The 21,804-nt window shown below is 34.5% G+C and overlaps 3 protein-coding genes across 9 annotated transcripts; 1 reads left to right on the plus strand and 2 right to left on the minus strand.

The window, feature by feature from the left end:
• Positions 1-192: 192 nt before the first annotated feature.
• LOC111405218 (transcription initiation factor TFIID subunit 5-like) lies at positions 193-11,085 on the minus strand. Of its 6 annotated transcripts, XM_023034012.1 has the most exons (17): positions 10,962-10,982; positions 10,816-10,872; positions 9,785-10,132; positions 9,454-9,541; positions 9,214-9,323; positions 6,383-6,490; positions 6,094-6,299; positions 5,215-5,325; positions 5,044-5,113; positions 4,923-4,962; positions 4,475-4,645; positions 4,308-4,384; positions 3,251-3,367; positions 1,204-1,469; positions 853-948; positions 511-586; positions 195-425 (listed from the first exon to the last, which is right to left on the minus strand). In XM_023034012.1, the coding sequence occupies exons 4-17, from the start codon at positions 9,488-9,490 to the stop codon at positions 372-374; spliced, it is 1,539 nt and encodes a 512-aa protein (XP_022889780.1). In that variant the 5' UTR covers positions 9,491-9,541; positions 9,785-10,132; positions 10,816-10,872; positions 10,962-10,982; the 3' UTR covers positions 195-371. The 6 variants fall into 6 exon arrangements, with proteins under 6 accessions (XP_022889777.1, XP_022889780.1, XP_022889779.1 ...); XM_023034009.1 differs by lacking the exon at positions 9,785-10,132 and having other exon boundaries at positions 193-425; positions 10,962-11,085; XM_023034011.1 differs by lacking the exon at positions 9,785-10,132 and having other exon boundaries at positions 6,094-6,245; positions 10,962-11,085.
• Positions 11,086-17,196: 6,111 nt separating this feature from the next.
• Positions 17,197-19,297, plus strand: LOC111405219 (trihelix transcription factor ASR3-like). Its single transcript, XM_023034015.1, has 3 exons — positions 17,197-18,138; positions 18,216-18,257; positions 18,697-19,297. Exons 1-3 carry the CDS (start codon positions 17,394-17,396, stop codon positions 18,984-18,986), a joined length of 1,077 nt encoding a protein of 358 aa, XP_022889783.1. The 5' UTR covers positions 17,197-17,393; the 3' UTR covers positions 18,987-19,297.
• Positions 18,374-21,022, minus strand: LOC111405221 (magnesium protoporphyrin IX methyltransferase, chloroplastic). Of its 2 annotated transcripts, XM_023034017.1 has the most exons (3): positions 20,385-21,022; positions 19,615-20,033; positions 18,374-18,552 (listed from the first exon to the last, which is right to left on the minus strand). In XM_023034017.1, exons 1-2 carry the CDS (start codon positions 20,940-20,942, stop codon positions 19,626-19,628), a joined length of 966 nt encoding a protein of 321 aa, XP_022889785.1. In that variant the 5' UTR covers positions 20,943-21,022; the 3' UTR covers positions 18,374-18,552; positions 19,615-19,625. The 2 variants fall into 2 exon arrangements, with proteins under 2 accessions (XP_022889785.1, XP_022889784.1); XM_023034016.1 differs by lacking the exon at positions 18,374-18,552 and having other exon boundaries at positions 19,381-20,033.
• Positions 21,023-21,804: the final 782 nt, after the last annotated feature.

The following is a 21,804-nucleotide window of genomic DNA, read 5'->3' on the forward strand; positions in this document are numbered from 1 at the left end:
TAGCATTCTATTTTAGTCTTAACTACCAGGACTTTCTCATTCTTCCACCATGTTTCCTTTTCTGTGGTTGCCACCCCCAGATTCTTTTACCTCCTTTGTGACTTATAAATTGTAACTACTCAATCTTATTCCACATCACCATCCTATTCCTGCCTGTATGTCTTCAGATACCAACAGAAATTTGTTAATAAAACTGCTCTAGAATTAAAGTACTATTCAAAACTTCCCAACAAAAATCCAGAAGAAAAAGAAACAATTCAACTAGAAAAATAAAATGCAACAGGAGGCAAGACTGGCAGTGCATTCTACAAGATTCTCTGCCCAATGGAACAAAATCTCTGAAGTCCACAGCATATCATCGAGATATTTTTTCACGCAATTTTTGTTAGAGCCCCAGCCGCGAATAGAAGATTCCTTCGTGAGAACTGTTACAAAAGAACCGTAGAAACAGATTTCAGAAGATCCCAACACATAAATAGACAACAGAAGTGATCATTAGTCTGTATATACCTGCAAAGCATAGACTGGAGTGGATTTGGTGGGCAAGGTCTTCAACGATCTGAGTCTGTTCGTTTTTCCATTTTTGCTGGTGAAAAAAATATTACAGCACATAATTAATAACAAAGCAACAAAAGTTAGCTACCAAGTTAGCTTTTTCTGAAGCATTCATTCATTGAATTTACAAGCGAAAGATTTTTCATTTCTATGGTACTAACTCCAGAATTATTGCAGAGGGAGAGAGATTATGGAAGTAGATCTTCTTTCATGTATAGCTACTGCACTATTCATTACAGAGCCTACCTCTTTTCTACTTATCATCTACATAAAAACAGTCCGTTAAAACGAACTTACTTTTCCTCAGTTTTTGACACCTTCAAGCTCTTGGTCACATCCCATATTTTCACAGTGCTATCAGCAGAACCAGATGCAAGAAGTGAACCTTCACAGCTGTAAAACATGCAACAAATGACAATTCGTAAATCAACCTTTTCACTTGATATGCAATATAAAAATTAAGCCCCTGGTTGAGCCCCATTTTGGGATAGTTATTTAAGGAGAATGTATCGTTTAAAAAGGAAAAAAAAATCGGTTTATATGTAAAACTATTTTATGGGAGAATGTATGGTTGAAAATGAATTTTGAAAAAAAAAGGGCCAAACATCAACTAAATGAGATGCTTGGGATATAGAAAATATTTTGCACCTGAAAGAAAGAGACCATACGCAGGAGGAATGACCAACCAATGGGGAAACACAACATCCGCTTGCAAGATCCCACATCATGATCTTACCATCTTCATCACCAGATGCCATGTAACGACCATCTGGTGACATTGCCAAGCATAGGATCATACTTCGATGACCAATGAAAATTCTAACGCATTCCCCACTTTGAACGTCCCACAAGCGCACGGTCCTGTCACTGGATCCAGTCGCAACGTAGTTGCAGTTTGCATGCCATTGCACACACTAAGAAATGAAAAAGTAATATTACGATTGAAATCTTTAGTATGAACAAAATTGTGTTAATCCAAATAAGACAAAAAAATCGGTCGTTACAACTCACACAAAGTTAAAGTATCAGAAATATCAAAAAACTAGGTTATTTTTTTCAAAGAACAAAGTAAAAGGAGGTACTTTCAGCACATATTACGTCCTTGATATATAATAATCTAACATTGGTAAATAGTTCAGACTCCTTTGGGTCATTAACCTTTGATTAACGCTGAACTGATTCTCTCAAATCATTGAATACGCCTTGGTCTTGGGTGAATCAGCCTCGCCCATACTTCCATTGTATGACTCATGACACGAATTTGTACAATTTTAAATATCCCTTTATTCTTATAAATAGGCACAATAAAAGTTCTCCTTCATTTCATATACTTTCATTCTTTAAAATCTCACCAAACAATTTTGTAAACCATATAATCACCTCATCCAAACAATTCCCTACTTTTTCTAATCTTCATCCTCTTTACATCCCTTCATTTCCAAAAGGCGGATTTTTCAAGTATAATAAACATTCCTATCCACAACTGAGTTCGAGAAATCTCGAATCTCCAAACTAAGCCTATCATTAAATAATTTGCGAAAATAATGCTCCAGTCTTTCTGTTATCTCATCATTACAAAATAAAGCTCTTTGTTTCTCACATTTAGCCCTTGTTTGAGTTTGAGCCCCATTCTTTCCAAAGAAATACATTCTTAAACAGTATTTTGACATCATTTCAACCACATATTCTTCAATAAAATAATATTACACGCAAATTCAAAACTTTTCCTCATTTTTTAACTACACATTTCCCATCAATATACTATTCAAAAATTCATTTTCTTCCCCAAAATGGGGCACAAACAAGGGCTTAATATGCTAGAATTTATTCGGATCTCTACTTTCCTTCACCCATTGCCGAGATATCTCGTGAATAGATTTCTCCTCTTCCTTGTTTCCAAGATAACTATACAACTTCCCATGTTCTTCTACGTAGAACCTTTGAATTATATTCGTGGCTTTTCATTGAGCTAACTTGTACTTCTCAAAATCATCAATGTTTTCATATTTTTTTTCAACATTTCTATAGCATTCTATTTTAGTCTTAACTACCAGGACTTTCTCATTCTTCCACCATGTTTCCTTTTCTGTGGTTGCCACCCCCAGATTCTTTTACCTCCTTTGTGACTTATAAATTGTAACTACTCAATCTTATTCCACATCACCATCCTATTCCTGCCTGTATGTCTTCAGATACCAACAGAAATTTGTTAATAAAACAAAATGGATAAATCAACTCCATGCCTATTTTTGAGTATTCTAATGTACTTTTTTCCAGGTTTCTGAAGAATGCTAAAAAGAGCAATGACTACACATTACAACACGCTATAAAAGATTAACATGATTTTTCACACATCTAACATGGTCATCGACCATGACAGCTGAAGCCCCTAGGGGATTGACAAGCATTGCAGCCTTCACTACAGTAAACAATGACGAGAGCAAGATCCCAAATTGAGTCATGAGTTTAAGGAAAGAGGTGAATCAATAGAATCAACCGAAAAAGAGAGTCCTAAGAAGATGTATCAATAAAAAGGATGAAGAAAATAAGCTTTCATTTTCCTTTTCACCTTCTTTCTTACTGGTGTGGTATTGGGGGAATATATTGATCGTGTAAAACATAGAACTAGATTAGCACACACTAATGTTCGCAAGATAATATCTACACGCATGCACAGAGACAGAGAGGTGCTCACATCTACATCAGACAAGTGACCTGCCATTATTCTTAAAGGCTGTATTCTGTCCATAGACCAGATCCTTGCAGTTCGATCATGTGAAGCACTTGCAAAATAGTGTCCCACTGGACTAAACTGCACTAGAATAACATCAGAATCACGAGTCTGTTCTAGCATGGGTCATGAATAAGAGATTTATCAGAATGAACAAGGGCTGTAAGTAAATTAAAAGGGAAAAATATGGAGCAAAATCATTCAAGTGACTCATGTTGAATGTGCTCTATTTAGTCTAATGATGCAGGAAGCACTGTTGGCTAAAAAATATTTTCGATATCATACAGACATTGAAATTTTTACTATCTTTGTAGTAATTGAAGGACTTGATTCAATATGAACAATTCTTAGCAGCATAGCCAATTGATATAATGTGGAAAACAATATTTTAGAGCAGCAAAGATTTAGGGATAGGATAAATCTTGCATGATTTAGTGCAGCCAAATTCAGGGTTAAAATCAATACGGTCAAAGATTGTAGGTATTGTTACTGTACAATCAATTTTTATTCTTTATACACTGTATATCTCTATAAATAGCCCTGTATTCCAAATTTATTTATTTTTAATTGGTAATCAAGTAATTTTATTAATCAAAGGATAATACACAAGAAGTGCCTAAATCATTCTCATGTGTAATCAAGCAAGATTTATTGATTGTTCAAATGGTAATATACACGGGGATTTGGAAACAAAAATGCACTCAAATATCTTGGTCAGTGATACTAAAGTAAAATCTTTATTCAGCATGACACATCATATCAAAACAAGAGTTAAGAGTAGTGAACCAAAACTTTTCAATCACGTAGAGAATAAAATGAGTGTAGTTTATTGGAGAGATTTGGACTGCTGATTGCAGAAGAAATATTGTTTCATCCATTGACAATATGCTTATTGCTTTAGTGTGAGGAAAGGAAAGTAGGCATAACTATTGATTTTTGAGTTTTTCCTCGATTAAAAGTTGGTTAGAGTTTAGGGATGGGGATATACAGCTTACTAAAAAGTGAATATCCAAAATCCTACCTGAACATCCCACACGGGGTAGTTATGACCCTTGTAGCAAACAAGATTTGCATTCAGTTTTGTGCTCCATAATCGAACTGCATGCCAGCAGTTTGATTTTAATCATATTTTGCAGGCTAGGACAAGAAGCTAAAGAAAGTACAAAATAACAGCGAATGCGCACATACTTGTTGAATCAGATGAAGAAGACAGAAGAAAATCTCCATATGGACTAAAAGTGGTAGAATAAACAGGTCCAGAGTGACCCCGAAATAATGTATAAGATCTTCCCTTCGCATTTGCATTAAGTATATTTTCATTAGGAGCCAACTCATTTTCTCCCTGCGAAGGAGCTGATACTAATAAATATCAGCACCTCGTTGTTGCTTAACAAGTACACGTACAAATTAACTGCACAACGTGGATAAAAATAGCAATTTGACAAGCAAGAAAAAAATTGAAGGGTGTGACCAAATAGAATTTTAAACGAGACAAATAAAAGGTTTAAATACATTGACATTAATGCCATGAACATAAAGTTCTTCATCCAATCAAGATTTAAATAACAGAATAAAGAATAATAAAGGCATATTCTATGACAGTCTTTGATGGAGGAAATTATCAAAATCTACTTACTATTGCCAGTTTGCTGCCCAAGCTTTGCCATGTCCCAAACCTGTAAATAGTGGCTTTCAGATGAGCATGGGAAACTGAAGTTATTTGAGATACTTCGTAAATTACACAAAAACTAGGAAACCTTTAGTGATGAGTCAGAAAATCCGCCAGCAACAAGTGATCCATCATGAGATATCGATGCACAGTTTAACCTAATCAATAGATCGTAAGATTTTGCAAAGATCGGTATGATTGCTAACCACATTAAAAGATACCAAAAGAAGATAAATAGTTTTCGCAGTGATTGGCATACCCATTATGTGTATTGATAAAGGTGTAGAAGCTAATAGAAGGCAATGTCATACTACTCAACTGCACCCGATTCCTCAGGTCCTCGAGAATAGAATGTTCCACCTCTGTAGGTCTGAAAGAGAGAGAAATCCACAATATAAAAAATTAGCCAGCAGCTATTGAAGATTAATGGACACTGCCATCAACAAATTGAAAGATATCCAGCAAAATACACCAAAACCAGCACAACGGAAGTGGGACAACAAACCCAGCCTCATTCAAGGTGGTAGAAACATATTTGAAACCTTCTTGAAATGAGTGATCATGCGGTGGATGTAAAAATGTGCATCCTCATCTACCTGGAGCTATCTTTGATGCCTGATCAAATGATTGGAAGAGCTCGGTGCATGATCAGACCTCTCTTTCTTTTTTCATTTTTTCCTTTCATTTATTTTGGTTGAGGGAGGTGGGAGGGACAAGAAACTATTAGCATGCATCACATAAGTATATGATGGATGCAAATCTATACATAGATATTCTTCCTACAATGACCAAATACTATGTGACTCTATACAACACAATTATGATGTACCTGAAACTTACGTTTTTTGTAAACAGGCCCAACTTGAACACTTTTTTCCCTCCCCTTTCCAACCAGAAAAATAGAGACTTCTTGAAAAAATAAAATATTTAGAGCTGTTTGGCAAAGATTTTTCTAAACTAATTTTAACCACGCATTTCATTGGACCCACAACTTTTATCCACGTTTTAACCACACATGCTCCAAAAAAATCATTTTGCACTTGAAAAAACCTATGCCAAACAAACTCTAAAAGAAGTGGAGCAGAAAGGGAGGTGATTTGAATGAGGAAAACTGAAACAAGGATAGTCCAGAAAATACATTATTGGCAAGGTTAGCTCTGGTTTTACACGTGGTGCTCCAGATGTAGTGCTGCTCTCTGATCGAGAAGCTTTTCCTGTTGTAGCAACAACCTTGTCCTTTTTCAACTTTTTCTGCATGGAGCCTCCTTTTCCGCCATCAGCTGATCTTTTCTGAACATGAACGAAGAATAGTCTAAAGATGCAAGTGAACTTGAAAGGCTGAATCTAGAATAATGGACATATGAGGACTCTTTAAGCTTGGATTACAATCTGCAGCGAAAGATGCATAAAATTAAAATATTCAGTACCTTATTTTCTTCCAAGTCCCCATCTTTCACTTCTCCATCAGCTTTGTCTGAATCTGTAATCCGATCCCCTGCCTTCTCCAACCTTTCTTCCAAGGAATCTTCAAGCAACTGTAACAATTTAAATGGTATTATAACTCTAAATGAAGGACTCATCTAGCCACTATGCTCCATAATATTTAACCATACGTCTCTTTGCCAGAGGGAGGACAAGAAAGCAAGAAGAGGATAGAAAGACAAATCAAGTCAGAACTATTGAACCCAGTTAAAGACACTCACAATTCACCTACTGAAATTGACTCTAACTGAACATCAACAATCTAACATGCCACGAAAATATCATTATCAACCAACTTAACACATATAAGTTCTCCTTCCTAAAATTGAATAAACATGAACAACCAAATATCTAAGTTAAATTACCAATATAATGATCCACCCATTTCCTGAATGACTAACAATTACTGTCCATGACTGAATTAGCATAATTTTAATAAAAGAAAGCCAACAAACAAAGAATACAATCTTTCCAGCCATGATTAATAGCAGGCTAGCTCACGTTGTGACTCTTAATAGTGATATAGAACAATCTTACTGTAATTATGATAAAAGTTAGTTAATTATAATAAGATGTTTATTTGTAAAAGATTTTATCTTTTTATTCTGATATTTTGTTTAGAATATGATTTCTTTTCTTTATTGATTAGAATAGGATTTCTAATTTCTTTTAAATTAGGATTTATTTTAGTTACCTTATATTAGTTAGTAGTAGTAGGAAATAATTTTGTCTGGCATTGTATACTTTTCAACAACAATCAATTATTATTCAATATATACGTGACATGATTGTTCAAATATCTTTTTTATTTATCACATAATTCTTATTTCAAGAGTTTCATAACACTTTCGCACCAAAATTGGTATCAAAGCAAGGAAATTGCTTTAATCTGATGGCTAACGATGATCCTAGTGGCAGTCGAATCACCAACGACGAATGAAGGTTCAACAAACTCGAAAAACAAAGCCCGGTTGAGTCATTTTTTTGTTTGTTTGGCTAATCGAGGGAATCCACAAAACTCTTCACATCACGCGGATGCTAATTACATTGAGTCTTGAAAAGAATCACGAGCTCATGGAGAAGTAAGCTAATAAGAATTCGCAGACTTTAACTACTTTGAATGTTAATTGTTTCAACAAGTATAGAACATGTCAACATGTGACTAGAGAATTTCCACGAATCCTAGCCAAGTTTGAAAACACACAAGTTATCAAAGATTCTTTTCTTCAACAAAACTCGAGGACGATTTCTTTCAAGTGAGAGAGAATGATGTAGAACAATCCTACTATAATTAGGATAAAAATTAGATAATTATAATAAGATGTTTAGTAGTAATAGGTTTTATCCTTTTTATTCTGATATTTTGTTTAGAATATGATTTCTTTTCTTTATTGATTAGAATAGGATTTCTAATTTCTTTTAAATTAGGATTTATTTTAGTTACCTTATATTAGTTTCCTAGTAGTAGTAGGGAATAATTTTATCTATAACTACAAAGGCATTATATACTTTTCAACAACAATCAATTATTATTCAATATATACGTGACATGATTGTTCAAATATCTTTTTTATTTATCACATAATTCTTATTTCAAGAATTTCATAACACTTTCGCACCAAAATTGGTATCAGAGCAAGGAAATTGCTTTAATCTGATGGCTAACGATGATCCTGGTGGCAGTCGAATCACCAACGACGAATGAAGGTTCAACAAACTCGAAAAACAAAGCCCGGTTGAGTCATTTTTTTGTTTGTTTGGCTAATCGAGGGAATCCACAAAACTCTTCACATCACGCGGATGCTAATTACATTGAGTCTTGAAAAGAATCACGAGCTCATGGAGAAGTAAGCTAATAAGAATTCGCAGACTTTAACTACTTTGAATGTTAATTGTTTCAACAAGTATAGAACATGTCAACATGTGACTAGAGAATTTCCACGAATCCTAGCCAAGTTTGAAAACACACAAGTTATCAAAGATTCTTTTCTTCAACAAAACTCGAGGACGATTTCTTTCAAGTGAGAGAGAATGATGTAGAACAATCCTACTATAATTAGGATAAAAATTAGATAATTATAATAAGATGTTTAGTAGTAATAGGTTTTATCCTTTTTATTCTGATATTTTGTTTAGAATATGATTTCTTTTCTTTATTGATTAGAATAAGATTTCTAATTTTTTTAGATTAGGATTTATTTTAGTTACCTTATATTAGTTAGTAGTAGTAGGAAATAATTTTGTCTGGCATTGTATACTTTTCAACAACAATCAATTATTATTCAATATATACGTGACATGATTGTTCAAATATCGTTTTTATTTATTACATAATTCTTATTACAAGAATTTCATAACGCTTCAGCACTAAATAGCTTCCACTATCTAAACTTTTGTATAACCCCATGGAAGTGGTGGAATTTGCTCAAAATTTAGATCACAAAAACCAATAATTACTATTTTCTAGCCAAGTGGAATCGACCTCATTACTCATCTTGCATGCCAATATGATTTCCAACATCGACTATTGGACGACACATATGGCCTCATCTAATTTTTGAAGAGAAGCGTCAACCACAAGTAGTCATCATTTAGAAGTTACTGGTGAGGGAACAAAAAAACTAAACATGTTAGTATAGTAAATGACAAAATATTCCAACAAACTAGTAGGCATGTAGCATTATAAATAAGCAACTTTCTTAAAGAAATTTCAACTACATTAGATTTAAAATAACATAGTAGATGTATATATATCTTATGTGCATTGTAGACTAACCCCCCAATGTATTTCTTTCTGATTAACAAGATCAGCAGCATCATGACCACTCCCGACAAGTGTGAAAACGTCAGCATCATCAGAAATTGAGCTTGGTTGTCCAGGTGAAACTGTCCATTGAATAAGCAGCTTCATATCCATTCAAACAAAGAGGGTAATTCAAGAAAATAAAAAGCAATGGAAGTGAGAAAATAATAGCACAGGCATAGGAAACCTGCGATTAGAAATGAGGAGTTGTACCCTGGAAGTTAATACGCTCATTGACGATCCCAAGCATTGTAATTGATTGAGTTTTGTGTAAGTATTGTATCAGAAGATCATAAGAGTACTGTCACAAAGAAAAAATAAGCATAAATAATATGTTGCCAGACACGTAAGCCTAACCAGATTCAATGCAAGAAGTGAAGTTGTGGCTGAGGCTTGCCAAAATTCAGCAACTCAATAAAAGTCTTCAATAACAGTGTGTATATATGTTAGCAAGTATAGAGTCAACGATGCATGTAACTTATGAATAGAACCTACAAACATACAGTACACAATACTCAATTCTAAATGCAGCTGTATGACCCACGTTGTTCCAATAGTGATAAACCACAGATGCTATTTAAACCTCCAGTTGAATAAAATTTCATCACCAAAGAGAAGGGATCCAATTCCGTAGAATGAACAGCAAGAACAAAATTTTCCCCTGTTTTCCATATTTTCATCAACCACAGTGGATTTTAGGACAAAACTTTTCACCAAGTTAGCAGAAGAATATGCTTTTCTGCTTCTCTTCAAGTCTGAGTTGTGTCTTCAATACGCATATATCTCTTGCTCACTTTCATCCCCCACCCCACCCCCCTCTCTTTGGGCATCTCAGCTTCCTGATTTGGTAGCTTCTTGATGAAATGAAGCAAGAATATTTTTATGTAATTTTCTGCAATAAGATAAAATGATCTGAAACCTGAATTGCAGTTTAATAACTTACAATTGCACAATAGAAGTTTTGGACTAATCTATTATATGTTATGTATCACCAGAAAAAGAATTGTACTGTGTTCTTTGAAATTCCTCCTTTTCCGTGTTCAATTTTACATTTCATTAAATGTCAACTCTGCCTTTTTCCATTTCAGAGCATACTATATTTAATTTTTAGAGCATTTACAGGAGAGAAACAAAGTAAAGTATCAGAACTCATTGAAGCTTGTTTAGGAACTCAGTAATCAAACAAGCCAAGTTAAAACTTTTATTGTGTTCATTCAATTTGTAGTTTGGCTCAATAATCTAACAAATAAGAGAATTTATAGAAAAACACCAAACTAGTCAAGCTCAACTCCAACCGATTGAGATTAGTTTGTAAAGAAAGCAAGCATGAACACCCAATTGTTTGCTCTCAGTCCAGTTGGGCTTGTTTAGACCCCTAAAAGCATTAACCTTTGGTGTAATAAATATTTGATTGAACATGCATCGACATGCCACTTGCAACTTAACACAATCAACCTTTTTTCATAATCCAAGATCTTAGTATACTTGCACGAAAAGCCAAGTAGCTCACGATAAACAATAAGAAAACAATGATACAAACCTATGCATATGACCCAAAAGTGAGAGAAAAATTACCTGACAGATCTTAACACTCACTTTGCTCTGTCTTAGAGAACGAGCAAATTCCATTTCCTACAAACAAAACGTACATTTTTAAGGACAAATTTTACCTGAATGCATCGAATTAACCATCGTAGCATAGTTCTAGTAAAGTGATAGACCTCAAGATGTGAGGGTGAAAGAACGCCTTCTAATTTTTGGAGGTCACGTGAATGCATCATCTCATGGTCTTCTCGGAAGCGATTGAAAAAGGCTCGAGCTGATATAGGACCCCAGACTGGTGCTATTAAGAATAAAATCTCAAAAGAATTATACAATTAATGAATGACATATATAACTCGACAAAAGTAGCTTCGTTTGACAACTATTTATAAATTTGTCAAAGACAGACTAAATATGCCACATAATAAACTATTATGATACCACAAAATTTTAACATGTAGACATTTTCCAATTTTTATAACACAGAAATGTTACAGGGTGGAACGGGACTGTGGTATGTGCCAATTTGTAGGGAAAAAAGCTAAACAAACAGGGTCAAACATAGGGACCTTTTTTTTTTTCCAGGGAATGAAGGAACAGATTTTGATTGACAGTTTTTTTTTAATTGCAAATGAGAGAATACCAAGTGTATCTGTGCATAAATTTCTGTCATTGAATATGTTCATATAGTAGAGGTGATTTTACAGAGAGTAATGCTATTCGTAGTCGCTCACTGCGACAGTCGTCCTACGTGACATATACATGACAGGTGATTATTTGACATACACATGGCAGGTGGTTATTTGATGGATTTTAATGAACATTAATGCATCAAATAACTACCTGCCATGTGTATACCACGTAGGGCGACTGTTGTAATGAGCGACTGCAAATAGCATTATTCTTTTACAGAATACAAAAATTAACAAATGATGCATAGGTGTCGTCTTTCTATAGGTACAACTCCTCAACCATTGCTTCGAAATATTAGAGTATTTAAAATTGTAATAACATATGAAAAATATGTGATATCGGTAGCTTGGGGGAGCACGTTTGTCTAAGCAAAAAACTTATAGGAAATAAGTAAATAAATAACTTATAAAGTGATTTAACACGGTAGTATAGAAGAGGAGGATAGCATAATCAGGTTTTTTCATGACCACCAATTTATAAAAGCTTTAATGATAAGTTCGTCACGTGCTAAAAAATTGTATTTTAGACCAAATGATTCAGTAATATATATATATATAGACACACACACATATTTATTTGTATTTTATGGTATTGATCTTTGATATCTTCTCTTACAAAAATCAATAGGATTGTTCGCGACTAACAAATTATTCACAAAATATACAAAGGATAACATTAAATTGTGGTTACCATGCGTCAATTGTTTACTAAAGCTTTAGACTCCATAAAATTTAAATTAGGAAAGTGTATTGTCAAACTATCACATGATTTAAATATTACCCGTTAACTATACGAGTATGTGTAGGTTTTTGTTGTGCTTAGTATATAATCTTGAAAAAGCCAACTTTGTTTGAGTCTCGTTATATATATATATATATATATAGAGAAAAAAATTTGTAGGATACACAAGTATTACTCACTTCCTCCACTCACTCATCTCTATCAACTTATAATTTTAGCAAAAAATAAACAAATAAGGCATAGTTCAGCTTGCTTTTTCTTTTTCTTTTTTCTATTTTATAAATAATTTGTTGGATACATTGCTAAATTTATTGAAAATGTATAAAGAAATCTTGAGAGGAACCACTAAGGAACCAACCGTAGAATTGACAATTGAAGAGGAAGTGGTTGAGGAATGAAACGCATTAAAAAATTCACGGGACATGTGTCGAAAAGAAATCAAGGTTTATTTGTTAGATAATGACATGACATGGGATTATATATAAACTTAAATAAATGACATTTTTTTCTGAAGTGATCAGAATATGAAATGTTACATATCGCTTGCATTCCACTTCATATATCTTGTCATTGTACCTTGGATGATAAGGCTCACAGAAAAGTTCGAAACGTTTTATATGTGCATTTTCTATTTTTCGTTATCGAAAGGTGTTGAATAAAAAGCACAATATGTGCATCTTCATCAAACTTTTCCTCTACCCAAGAAGCATGAGCATGGAGCATTGCATGTGCATATTCATTAATTCAACTTTTCGTTATTGACTAGGCCTCGTGCTCTTGTCTCTTCATAACAAAAATCCAATTCTGGATGTGAAATGAGTTCGACCTTGACTTCAAGGCTCCAATTCGTTAATTGGATATTTTTTTTGTGACTCGAACTTAATAGTTTCACCTAACATGTCACGTGTAATAAATGGACATTCCAAGTTAAATCAAGTGTAACTCTGTGAATTGATTTTCCTCGACATGAAGTCAGAAGCATGTGAATTCTACGACACAAGTCGTGAAACGCGGTACAGAAGATGCACAAGTTGTCTATTGAAGGATGAGAAGGAATATATTATATATACTCTCAATCCGACACAAACTTCTCTTTTGTAGCACACCTGCATCCCAAATTTTTTAAAGTACACGTGCACAAATGGAGCCTGACACGGCTAGACCAACCTATCTAGTTAATCTAACGTCGTGTACACTTGACTCGTGATAGTAATAAAATTTGAATTGTTAATTTCTATTTAGTGCTTGGCATTATCTAAGATTATTTTATTGTATCTTATCAGCATGCCATGATTATGTAAAATAGAATATTATGTCAACAAAACGACGATTCTTACTCCATACAACGAGTGACTTTTAGATAAAATTAATGTCTTAACAAGTTATATATCTTAATCTACTATAACGGGTTATGGATGTGGAAGAATTTATACCTATGCAAGAGATTACGTTCGTATCTAGTCGAACTTGATACATTTTGTTACTTTGAATAAATAAAATGTTTGGTTATGTCTCTTAAAGTATTTTAAAATATCTTTCAATAAATGGATAAAAGTCGATTTCAATTTTTTCACCACCTATATTTGTTAGTAAAAAGAGTTAAAGGTACAATATTATTTGGACCAAAAAAAAAAAATATATATATATGATAGTTGATAATAATTAGTATACTAGTGACGAGACATTCAAATATACTTCGGGTTTCTTGGGTTATATTAGTCACAAGATTCAGAAAGGGAGCAATTAAATTTAAATTATTGAAATATTAGAGACGTATAATTTATTATTTTGTTAGCTTCTTTACCATAAATTTTGGGTTGTCACTGTCCTATATATCATAGTTATCCCTAATTAATAATTAATCACTGCATTAATTTACTGGTATGATAAATGATAGTGACTTCAATTTTATCCATCCACCGACCACCAAGATCGTGTTTGGCTCAAGGTTAAAGAAATTATAACATCTTTTCAAATTACCATACTTCATCAAATTAGCAATGACACCATCCATGCTCTGAATTACGTCATACATTCATTTCAAAGAGTAGGAAAACATTTTATAACAATGATTTTACTACAAGTACACCGAGCTACACAGCTTGATATACAGCCCCCTCCCAATATAGGGCCCGTGATTTTCGCATTGGGCACGGGCTCCCTATTGCAAGGGAGTTGCATACCAAACTGTGTAGTTTGATGTACAAATATAAAAACCCTTATAGCAAATGTCGGCACAGTTATAAGCTACCACATGTCATCGTGTTGACATGGTGACACGTTTTCAACATGCTAATTCCCTAGTCCAATGTCTTGTGATGACTTTCGCAACCAATAAAAAAATAAAGACAATCCATTCCCCGTTTCTATTTATTTTTTAATAACATATTTTCTCATAAATTAACTTATACATAAATTCAAAACTTTTTTCATACTTTTAACCATATATTTTTGTAAAACAATTGGAATCAAATAGGTCCTAACTAAAATTTCAAATACGCTAAAATATTGTATCTAGAGACTGTAATTATTGTCCTGAACAATGCTGCTAGAATGTAAGCCCCTGTTTCACCCCGATTTTGTGGAAATGAAAATGGGAGGAATAATGATTTTTCTAAAAATGAGTGGTTGAAAATGAAGGAAAAATTTTCGATTTACATGTAATATTATTTTATGGAAGATCGTGTGATTGAAAATAAAAGAGAGAGAAATTAAATATAATTAATGAAAATTAATGCGAGACAAACGGGGGCTTAATGCAGGGTGAGCTGCAATTTATAGAACCAATTTATTTGAAAGTATACGTCATAGTAAATTCTATTGACGTATTTATTTGACACGCGTATTAAAATTTTTATTTTTGGTTCTATTAATAACTACCTATACTAGATAAAAATTTTGACTTTGCCTCCGGATTACATTGATTTTAGCATCAGTGGGTTTGTCAACATGTAGTTTAAGTGATTGAATGTTGACTTGTGTGGGCTTAAGAGGATGTTTGATGAGAATTAAAAAAAAAAAAAATTTATAGAAATTTTTGAAATGTATAGTTGAAAAGTTATGAATCTTATAAAGTATGTGGTTAAAATTTAATATTGACTTTGAATTAAGATTTTAATTCAAAACAAACAGGAGCTAAGGAGCTAAGTAGATGAGTATGAATTGAGAATAATTTACACGTAGACCATTAAAATCAGTCAACTAAAGTAAAAGGACGTTTGATTAATTGACATTGATCCAATAAAAGTAAAAGGATGTTTGATTAATTGACATTGATCCAATTTTTGATTGCGCTGTCTAAATTATTTGACTAATCGATCAATAAATACTATGACATGTAGGTAGTCATATTGTATCGTGTTAATATATTTATTTTAAAATTAAAATAAATAACAATACGTAAATGATATAGATGGATCAAATTAAATAATATTTTAAATTTTTTATTTAAAAAAGTTTCATTTGTATATTGTATTTTCGTGATTTTCGAACCAGCAATACATATGCTCGCTGGCAAAAAAACCTCAAGATTAATCCTATGACGTTCTCCTAAAACAAGAAAATCATAGCAAAAAGTATGAGAGTTGGGATTTATCATCTGCTATAATTGAGATTACCATCGTAATGAGTTGAGATTTTGGTAGGCAAATGAAGACACATTATTACCTGATTAATGAAGGTTGAACCCCAATCTTGAGGGCTTCGTCCCGCCCCGTTTCGCTCCTAGGATTTTGTGAGGGAGATAAATCGCGGGATGTACCCTAACAGACTAGGGAACAAGAGCTGCCTGTACACTGCGCCTACAAGGAATTATTACCTAATTAATGAGTAATACTTTTGCATGTTTATTCCAAAATGACTTAATTGGCTGTCCTAGGATAGAGAAGAGAATAAATGAAACGAGAGTAAATATATGACATGCCCATATTTATTAAATATAATATTGTGTTTTAAATCTTTCCTAAACGGGCACTTAATATTTTGGAAGATTGTGGTGGAGTGTCATATTACATAGGTTAGACATTATAAGAATTAAATCGAACTAGTCAAAATGGTCAAAAAATAGAGACGTGATCCAAATTCTAATATTTATTAATGTAAAAATGCAAATGTAAACTCCATTAAAAGAAACACATAAACAGCTGATTCACTCGAAATCCAATTGAACAAGAACTTGTTTTACCAATTTATTTTCTGAATAAGAAGAAAAAATTATTTATTTATTGACCACCACTTCAATCTTTTTTCAGAACACGAGTTTAGCCTTTTGATTCTTAACCCTTTATTTTTGTGGACCAATAGAAAGAAACTTTTGATTATTTGGTAAGTTGCTTAGCTTCATTCTTTATTTGCATAAAATCATAAATTATTTTGACTTGATTTCTATTTGTATCGATAAGTGCATTAATTACATTTTCACAAAAAATAAAAAAATCAGCATATTTCCCTGAAAACTGGATAGAATTATTCTTACTACTCCCTTCAACTACCCTAGCCATTTTCTAATATTGTGCCTTTGGGAACGAACCATGTTCTAATAAAGCTCCTAAATTTTGCCGGCTCACCATCGTTGAGAAGACATGGTACTCATTTACGAGCATATGGTGACTAACGATTACGTGCCATAGTTTAAAATTGTCCATCCAAATAGCGGGGTGAGGTCACAAATTTATATTATGGTCAGCCACATTACGGTATGGTTACTTAGTGAGGAAGGTTAACACAAAACAAGTCAAAATTCCGTACTTTATATTGTTTAGTCTTATCTAATAGACTTATATACCTTATAAGAAACATGTCTTTTCTGTTTTAACTTTTTAAGGCAAAAGAAAGTAATTGTCAATCATAAATTAGAAAATATAATGCCAAAAGCTGCCCTTGCAAACATTAAGAGCATTTATACAGGCAAAAGATTAGGAAAATGACAGTGCACAGATTTCCCAAGATAAGGGCAGTGCGGCTTAGAGGTACATGCTCAAATCTAGAAATTCAATGCCTAAATAAAGAATATATCTCTTTATTAGCATATTTAATCACTAAGAGAGAGGACGTGTCCCTCTGTAAAACCCAACATAACATACAGAATATAAGCCTCAAAGAACATTTCAAAGGAACATAAACGATAAGGGTACAATATCCTCTGGTTTCTAACAAAAATAATTTTAGCAAAAGAATTCATGGCGTCAGAGCCCAGTGGCGTGCATGAAAATGGTACATCTTCAACTTGTGTTGAAAATGGACAGCCACTGTCGACTGAAAGAACAGATTACAAGAATAAAATCGTGAGACACCCTCGATGGAGGAGACAAGAAACACTTTTCCTCATAGAAGGCAAGAAGGTTGCAGAGGATCGAGGGCTAAAGGGTAGAAGATCCAGTTCAATTTTCGGGTCGGACCAGTATGAGCCGAAGTGGGACTCGGTCTCATCATACTGTAGACAGCGAGGAGTGAACCGAGGACCAGTTCAATGCCGGAAAAGATGGAGTAACCTCGTCTGTGATTTCAGGAAGATAAAAATGTGGGAGTCTCGGGTAAAAGGAGTTAATGAATCGTTCTGGACAATGAGAAGCGATTTAAGAAGGGATAGGAGACTTCCTGGTTTCTTTGATCGAGAAGTCTATGATGTCTTGGACGGAAAAACATTCACAGACGATGCATATCGACTAGCACTTGTGCCAGTAAGTCCAGATGAAAATAATGGTTACAGCATAGATGGGGTTGAAGCTGAAGATGAGGATGAAATGGTGGAGGACGAGGAGGGCGAGGCAGTTTTCCATGGAAAACATCACAGCATACCAGAGGATCGCATTTTCCCAGAATTTGAACAGGTAGCACAAGATGAAATAGGGGAGAGTCAAGGAAATGAAAAGGCTACAAAAGATGACAGAACAAAGCCAATTCCTTCACCAGTGCCAATATCAGGTATCTTAATCATCTTTTTCAACTAGTGTCTCTCACCATGAAATATACAACACTAAAAGTTTTTCTATCATTGGCAGAGAAAAAATATCAACCACATCATGAGGCATATTCAAATCGAGGTAAACTCCATAAAACCGTATTATGATAATCCATTATGCTCATAATGTCATCTGGACTTGAAATTGCAATAGGCAAAAACGTTTTGTGTTTTGATAAGAGTTAAGTCGACGAGATCCTAACATAATTGATTGCAAATCGTACATTTATTGCTTGTGATTTCATTGTTTATCGTGTTGAAGGATAAAAGCATAAATTGAAAATATCCCCCCTCCCCTCAGAACCTATAATTAGCTGTCGTAGTTCAATGTGTTATCAATGTAGGCAAAGATTCCATGCTCAAGGCTCAAAAGCCACCTGTTTATAAAAAATTATGTGTGTTAGGCTCTTGACAAATAATTGAATCCAACCTACACGTAGGAAGTGTGATGAAGATATACTATAGATATATTTCTCTAATTCATAATGAATGATAGTGATATGTGCATTTGAATTTATCAGGTACAGAAAGAGGGAAACGGCCACAACCAAATTTCGAGACAGGATCTACCATGTTTCAGGAGGGAGTGACGAGAAGAAGATTTTCATCAGATGGATGTCAAATTATTGACGCAACGGATCGCTTAATCAGAGTTCTCCAGAGTAACGCCATTCTTCTGAATGCGCAACTTGAAGCTCAAAATATGAACCGTCAAGTTGACAGAGAGCAGCGAAATGACCAGCACAACAGTTTAGTCATTGCTCTAAACAAGATTACTGATGCACTAGCAAAAATTGCTGATAAGTTGTAACTGCGAGCATCCATAAATACCTATTGTATGTTATGTGCGATCCAGTGCTATCCTATCCATCTTACCAAACATGACACTATAATCCGTGAAGTGTTCTTGTTCAGTACTTTAGAGTAAGGAGAACAAAAGTAGGGTTTTCAGTGAATTTCTAAGACTTCTCCTGAATTTTCAATCTTAGCCAATCTGCTTGTACGATAATTTGACTAATTCTTTGGCAAATTGTCGTATCATCGGCCATTATGTACTGTAAATGAATATCTTAAGTTGGCATATTTCAGTAAAAATTGGAACTCTAGCGTAATGGCTGGAGAGCTAAATAAAAGTCAACACGAGTTGTTCATTTCTTGACCTTGATCTCACTAAGTCAATAAAATAATTAACAGAACAGAAATCATTCAGCAAAAACCAAGCGTTCGCTAAAAACTAAATAAGAATACATGAGTACATGAGTATACAAAGGTGCAGCCGTGCAGAACTCCAGCAATATAGATTGACACCATTTACACTTAAAATCGAGATTAATTGAAAATTGTCCACGAAGATAAAGGTTTAGTAACATAATTCTCAAACTAATATACACGGTACAAGTCAATATGTACTTAAAAGAAAAGAAAAGAAAACATCTGACCTTTTTCTGTGTTAAGCACGAACAGCCTCAACAAGATTGGCAAAGTAAAATTGTGTTGTAATTAAGCCTCTCTCTCTTATTCTCCACCCAACTTTTTGCAGCGCTCTCTCTACATCAGCCTCGGCATGCAAATACGCCCTTGTAGCCTTTGATGGTCCCGGGAACAACTCTCCAATTCTCTTCAACAGGGAATAGTAGAATGTCTTCGGGGCAAAGCTCAAAATCAATCGATTCTCAGCCAACGAAGCAAGGTGGGCAATCATTGCATCTGCCTTACTTTGTGGATAGTGTATTAAAACATCTAAACAGACAACCGTGTCGTACTTTCCACTCAAGCTCTCTAAATCATTCACTTCAAATTTCGGAAGTACAAATCCCTGGGAGAGCTCATCTTTGCCTTCTAAAAGCTCTTCTCGTGCCTACAAAGCCATATAAATAAAGTAATCAAACCGATATCAGCATTAAAGATAATTTTGTCAACTCAATATTCTGGTTACACAGCACTAATGTCTAGCAGTACAAATTTGAACAAATTCAATTATCAATAACAAGAGTAATAATTAATGCGTGATGAACAAACTGTTAGATAAATAAATTTGTAGCTTTTAGACGAGTTAATTTCAACATAACATAATGAATTCTAGTCCACTCCCAATCATTCATAAAAATCCTACACGCGAAAGACCTTTAACGAAATAAATAAACAAATTCATCGCCTTTTTAACAAAATCAAAACTTTTAGACGAATAAGTTGAAGAACGAATGCCCACCTTTTTCTCAGCTTCAGCAACCATGGCAGCCGAGATATCACTGGCCGACACCAGGGCGCCCTCCCTAGCCAATGGAATCGACAAACTCCCGGTCCCACACCCTGCATCGCATACAGTTACACCCTTCAGCGACCCCTCATCCCTCAGCATCTTCATCACATTCTCCACAGTTTTGGAGTGCCCAATTCTTATGTCTAGCTGCACTTTGTTAACATTATCCGTCTCTCCATATATCCTGCGCCACCGTTGGAACCCATCGTTGTTAAAGTACTCCTTAACCACTTCCTTGTCCCCGCCACCGACCTCCTCCGCCTGCATTTGCCGCCGCCTCTCGGGGTCGGTGAGGGAAAGCACGGTGGCGAGTGCTGCAACTGAACTACCACCGATGACGGCTAGAGCGGTGCTGTCGAAAGGGTTTCCCACCACGGAGACGTCTGTAGCGGTAGAGAGTGGCGGAATGGCGGCGACGACTCCGGGAGTTTTAAAGCGGTGGCGGTTAAGGAGTGTCGGGTTTTGTGAGAGTTGTATTGGACATAATAAGGACGAAGTGATGGCCATTCTTTGAGCAAGTATGTCTCTCCGTCCGGCGGGAGAATTTCGTTAAAATTGAGGATGTTTGGAGTGGACAGTTGATGATAATGTAATCCGGTAATGAGGAAAGAATTCGCCACGTGTCTTATGTGGATCCCAAAAATAAATCCATAAAAAGTTGAAGATCAACTTGTTACAAATACAATAGATTGAGGACCAATTCTGCTAATATTCCATTCATCCTACCATACTCCAAGTCGTTTCATCTTCTAGAGTTAACTTTTAGTGTCAACAAAATAAGATGAAGGGTTACCTATAATTTTATAATAATTACTTATTAAACTCTAATTTTCCAAATTTGACAAATTAGTCTATGCATTTACATGCACTAAATTTGATTTTCTAGTGATGAAAACAAGAAAAAAAGATTTTCTCTCAAAGTTAAAAGACAAAAAATATCGTTGTAAATTAATTCACACGTAATTTACAATGTTTATAACAGGTAAATGGCTCTATGGACTACCTGCAATTTCCTTGCATACTCCTCATTTCCATAGTCAATGATGTTACCTCTAGAGATCGAGCTTGAACAATTAAACTAATTGATTCCATTAAATGTGTGAATCGACATAGCTATGATTTGAGGACAATACTAAAAGCAAGACTTAAAGATAGGGATGACAAATTGACTTTCTCGACTAGGGCACCCGTGGGCCCTAGTGGCTTGCGGGCCAGCTAAAAAAAAAAAGAAAGAAAACGTTGTTGGCTAAATTTAGGCAACAGTAACCTGCTACCTTTTATAGGAAGCTACACGCTGCATAGGTAGCACCACCATGAACAGATCACACCAACTTGTTAAACCCACCACCATCACCTGTAACCTACCTGG

The sequence above is a fragment of the Olea europaea genome, chromosome 12 (assembly GCF_002742605.1).
Source record: "Olea europaea var. sylvestris chromosome 12, O_europaea_v1, whole genome shotgun sequence".
Lineage (NCBI taxonomy): Eukaryota > Viridiplantae > Streptophyta > Magnoliopsida > Lamiales > Oleaceae > Olea > Olea europaea.

Coding starts and splice junctions, on each gene's coding strand:
- LOC111405218 (XM_023034009.1), bottom strand. CDS start 11,021: ATGATGCATTCACGTGACCTCCAAAAATTAGAAGGCGTTCTTTCACCC. Junction 1,470..3,250: donor GTCACTTGTCTGATGTAGAT/GTGAGCACCTCT, acceptor TTCATTTCTTAG/TGTGTGCAATGGCATGCAAA. Junction 949..1,203: donor GTATGGTCTCTTTCTTTCAG/GTGCAAAATATT, acceptor CATGTTTTACAG/CTGTGAAGGTTCACTTCTTG.
- LOC111405221 (XM_023034017.1), bottom strand. CDS start 20,942: ATGGCCATCACTTCGTCCTTATTATGTCCAATACAACTCTCACAAAAC. Junction 20,034..20,384: donor TTGCTGAAGCTGAGAAAAAG/GTGGGCATTCGT, acceptor ATGGCTTTGTAG/GCACGAGAAGAGCTTTTAGA.
- LOC111405219 (XM_023034015.1), top strand. CDS start 17,394: ATGGCGTCAGAGCCCAGTGGCGTGCATGAAAATGGTACATCTTCAACT. Junction 18,139..18,215: donor TTCACCAGTGCCAATATCAG/GTATCTTAATCA, acceptor TATCATTGGCAG/AGAAAAAATATCAACCACAT. Junction 18,258..18,696: donor TGAGGCATATTCAAATCGAG/GTAAACTCCATA, acceptor TGAATTTATCAG/GTACAGAAAGAGGGAAACGG.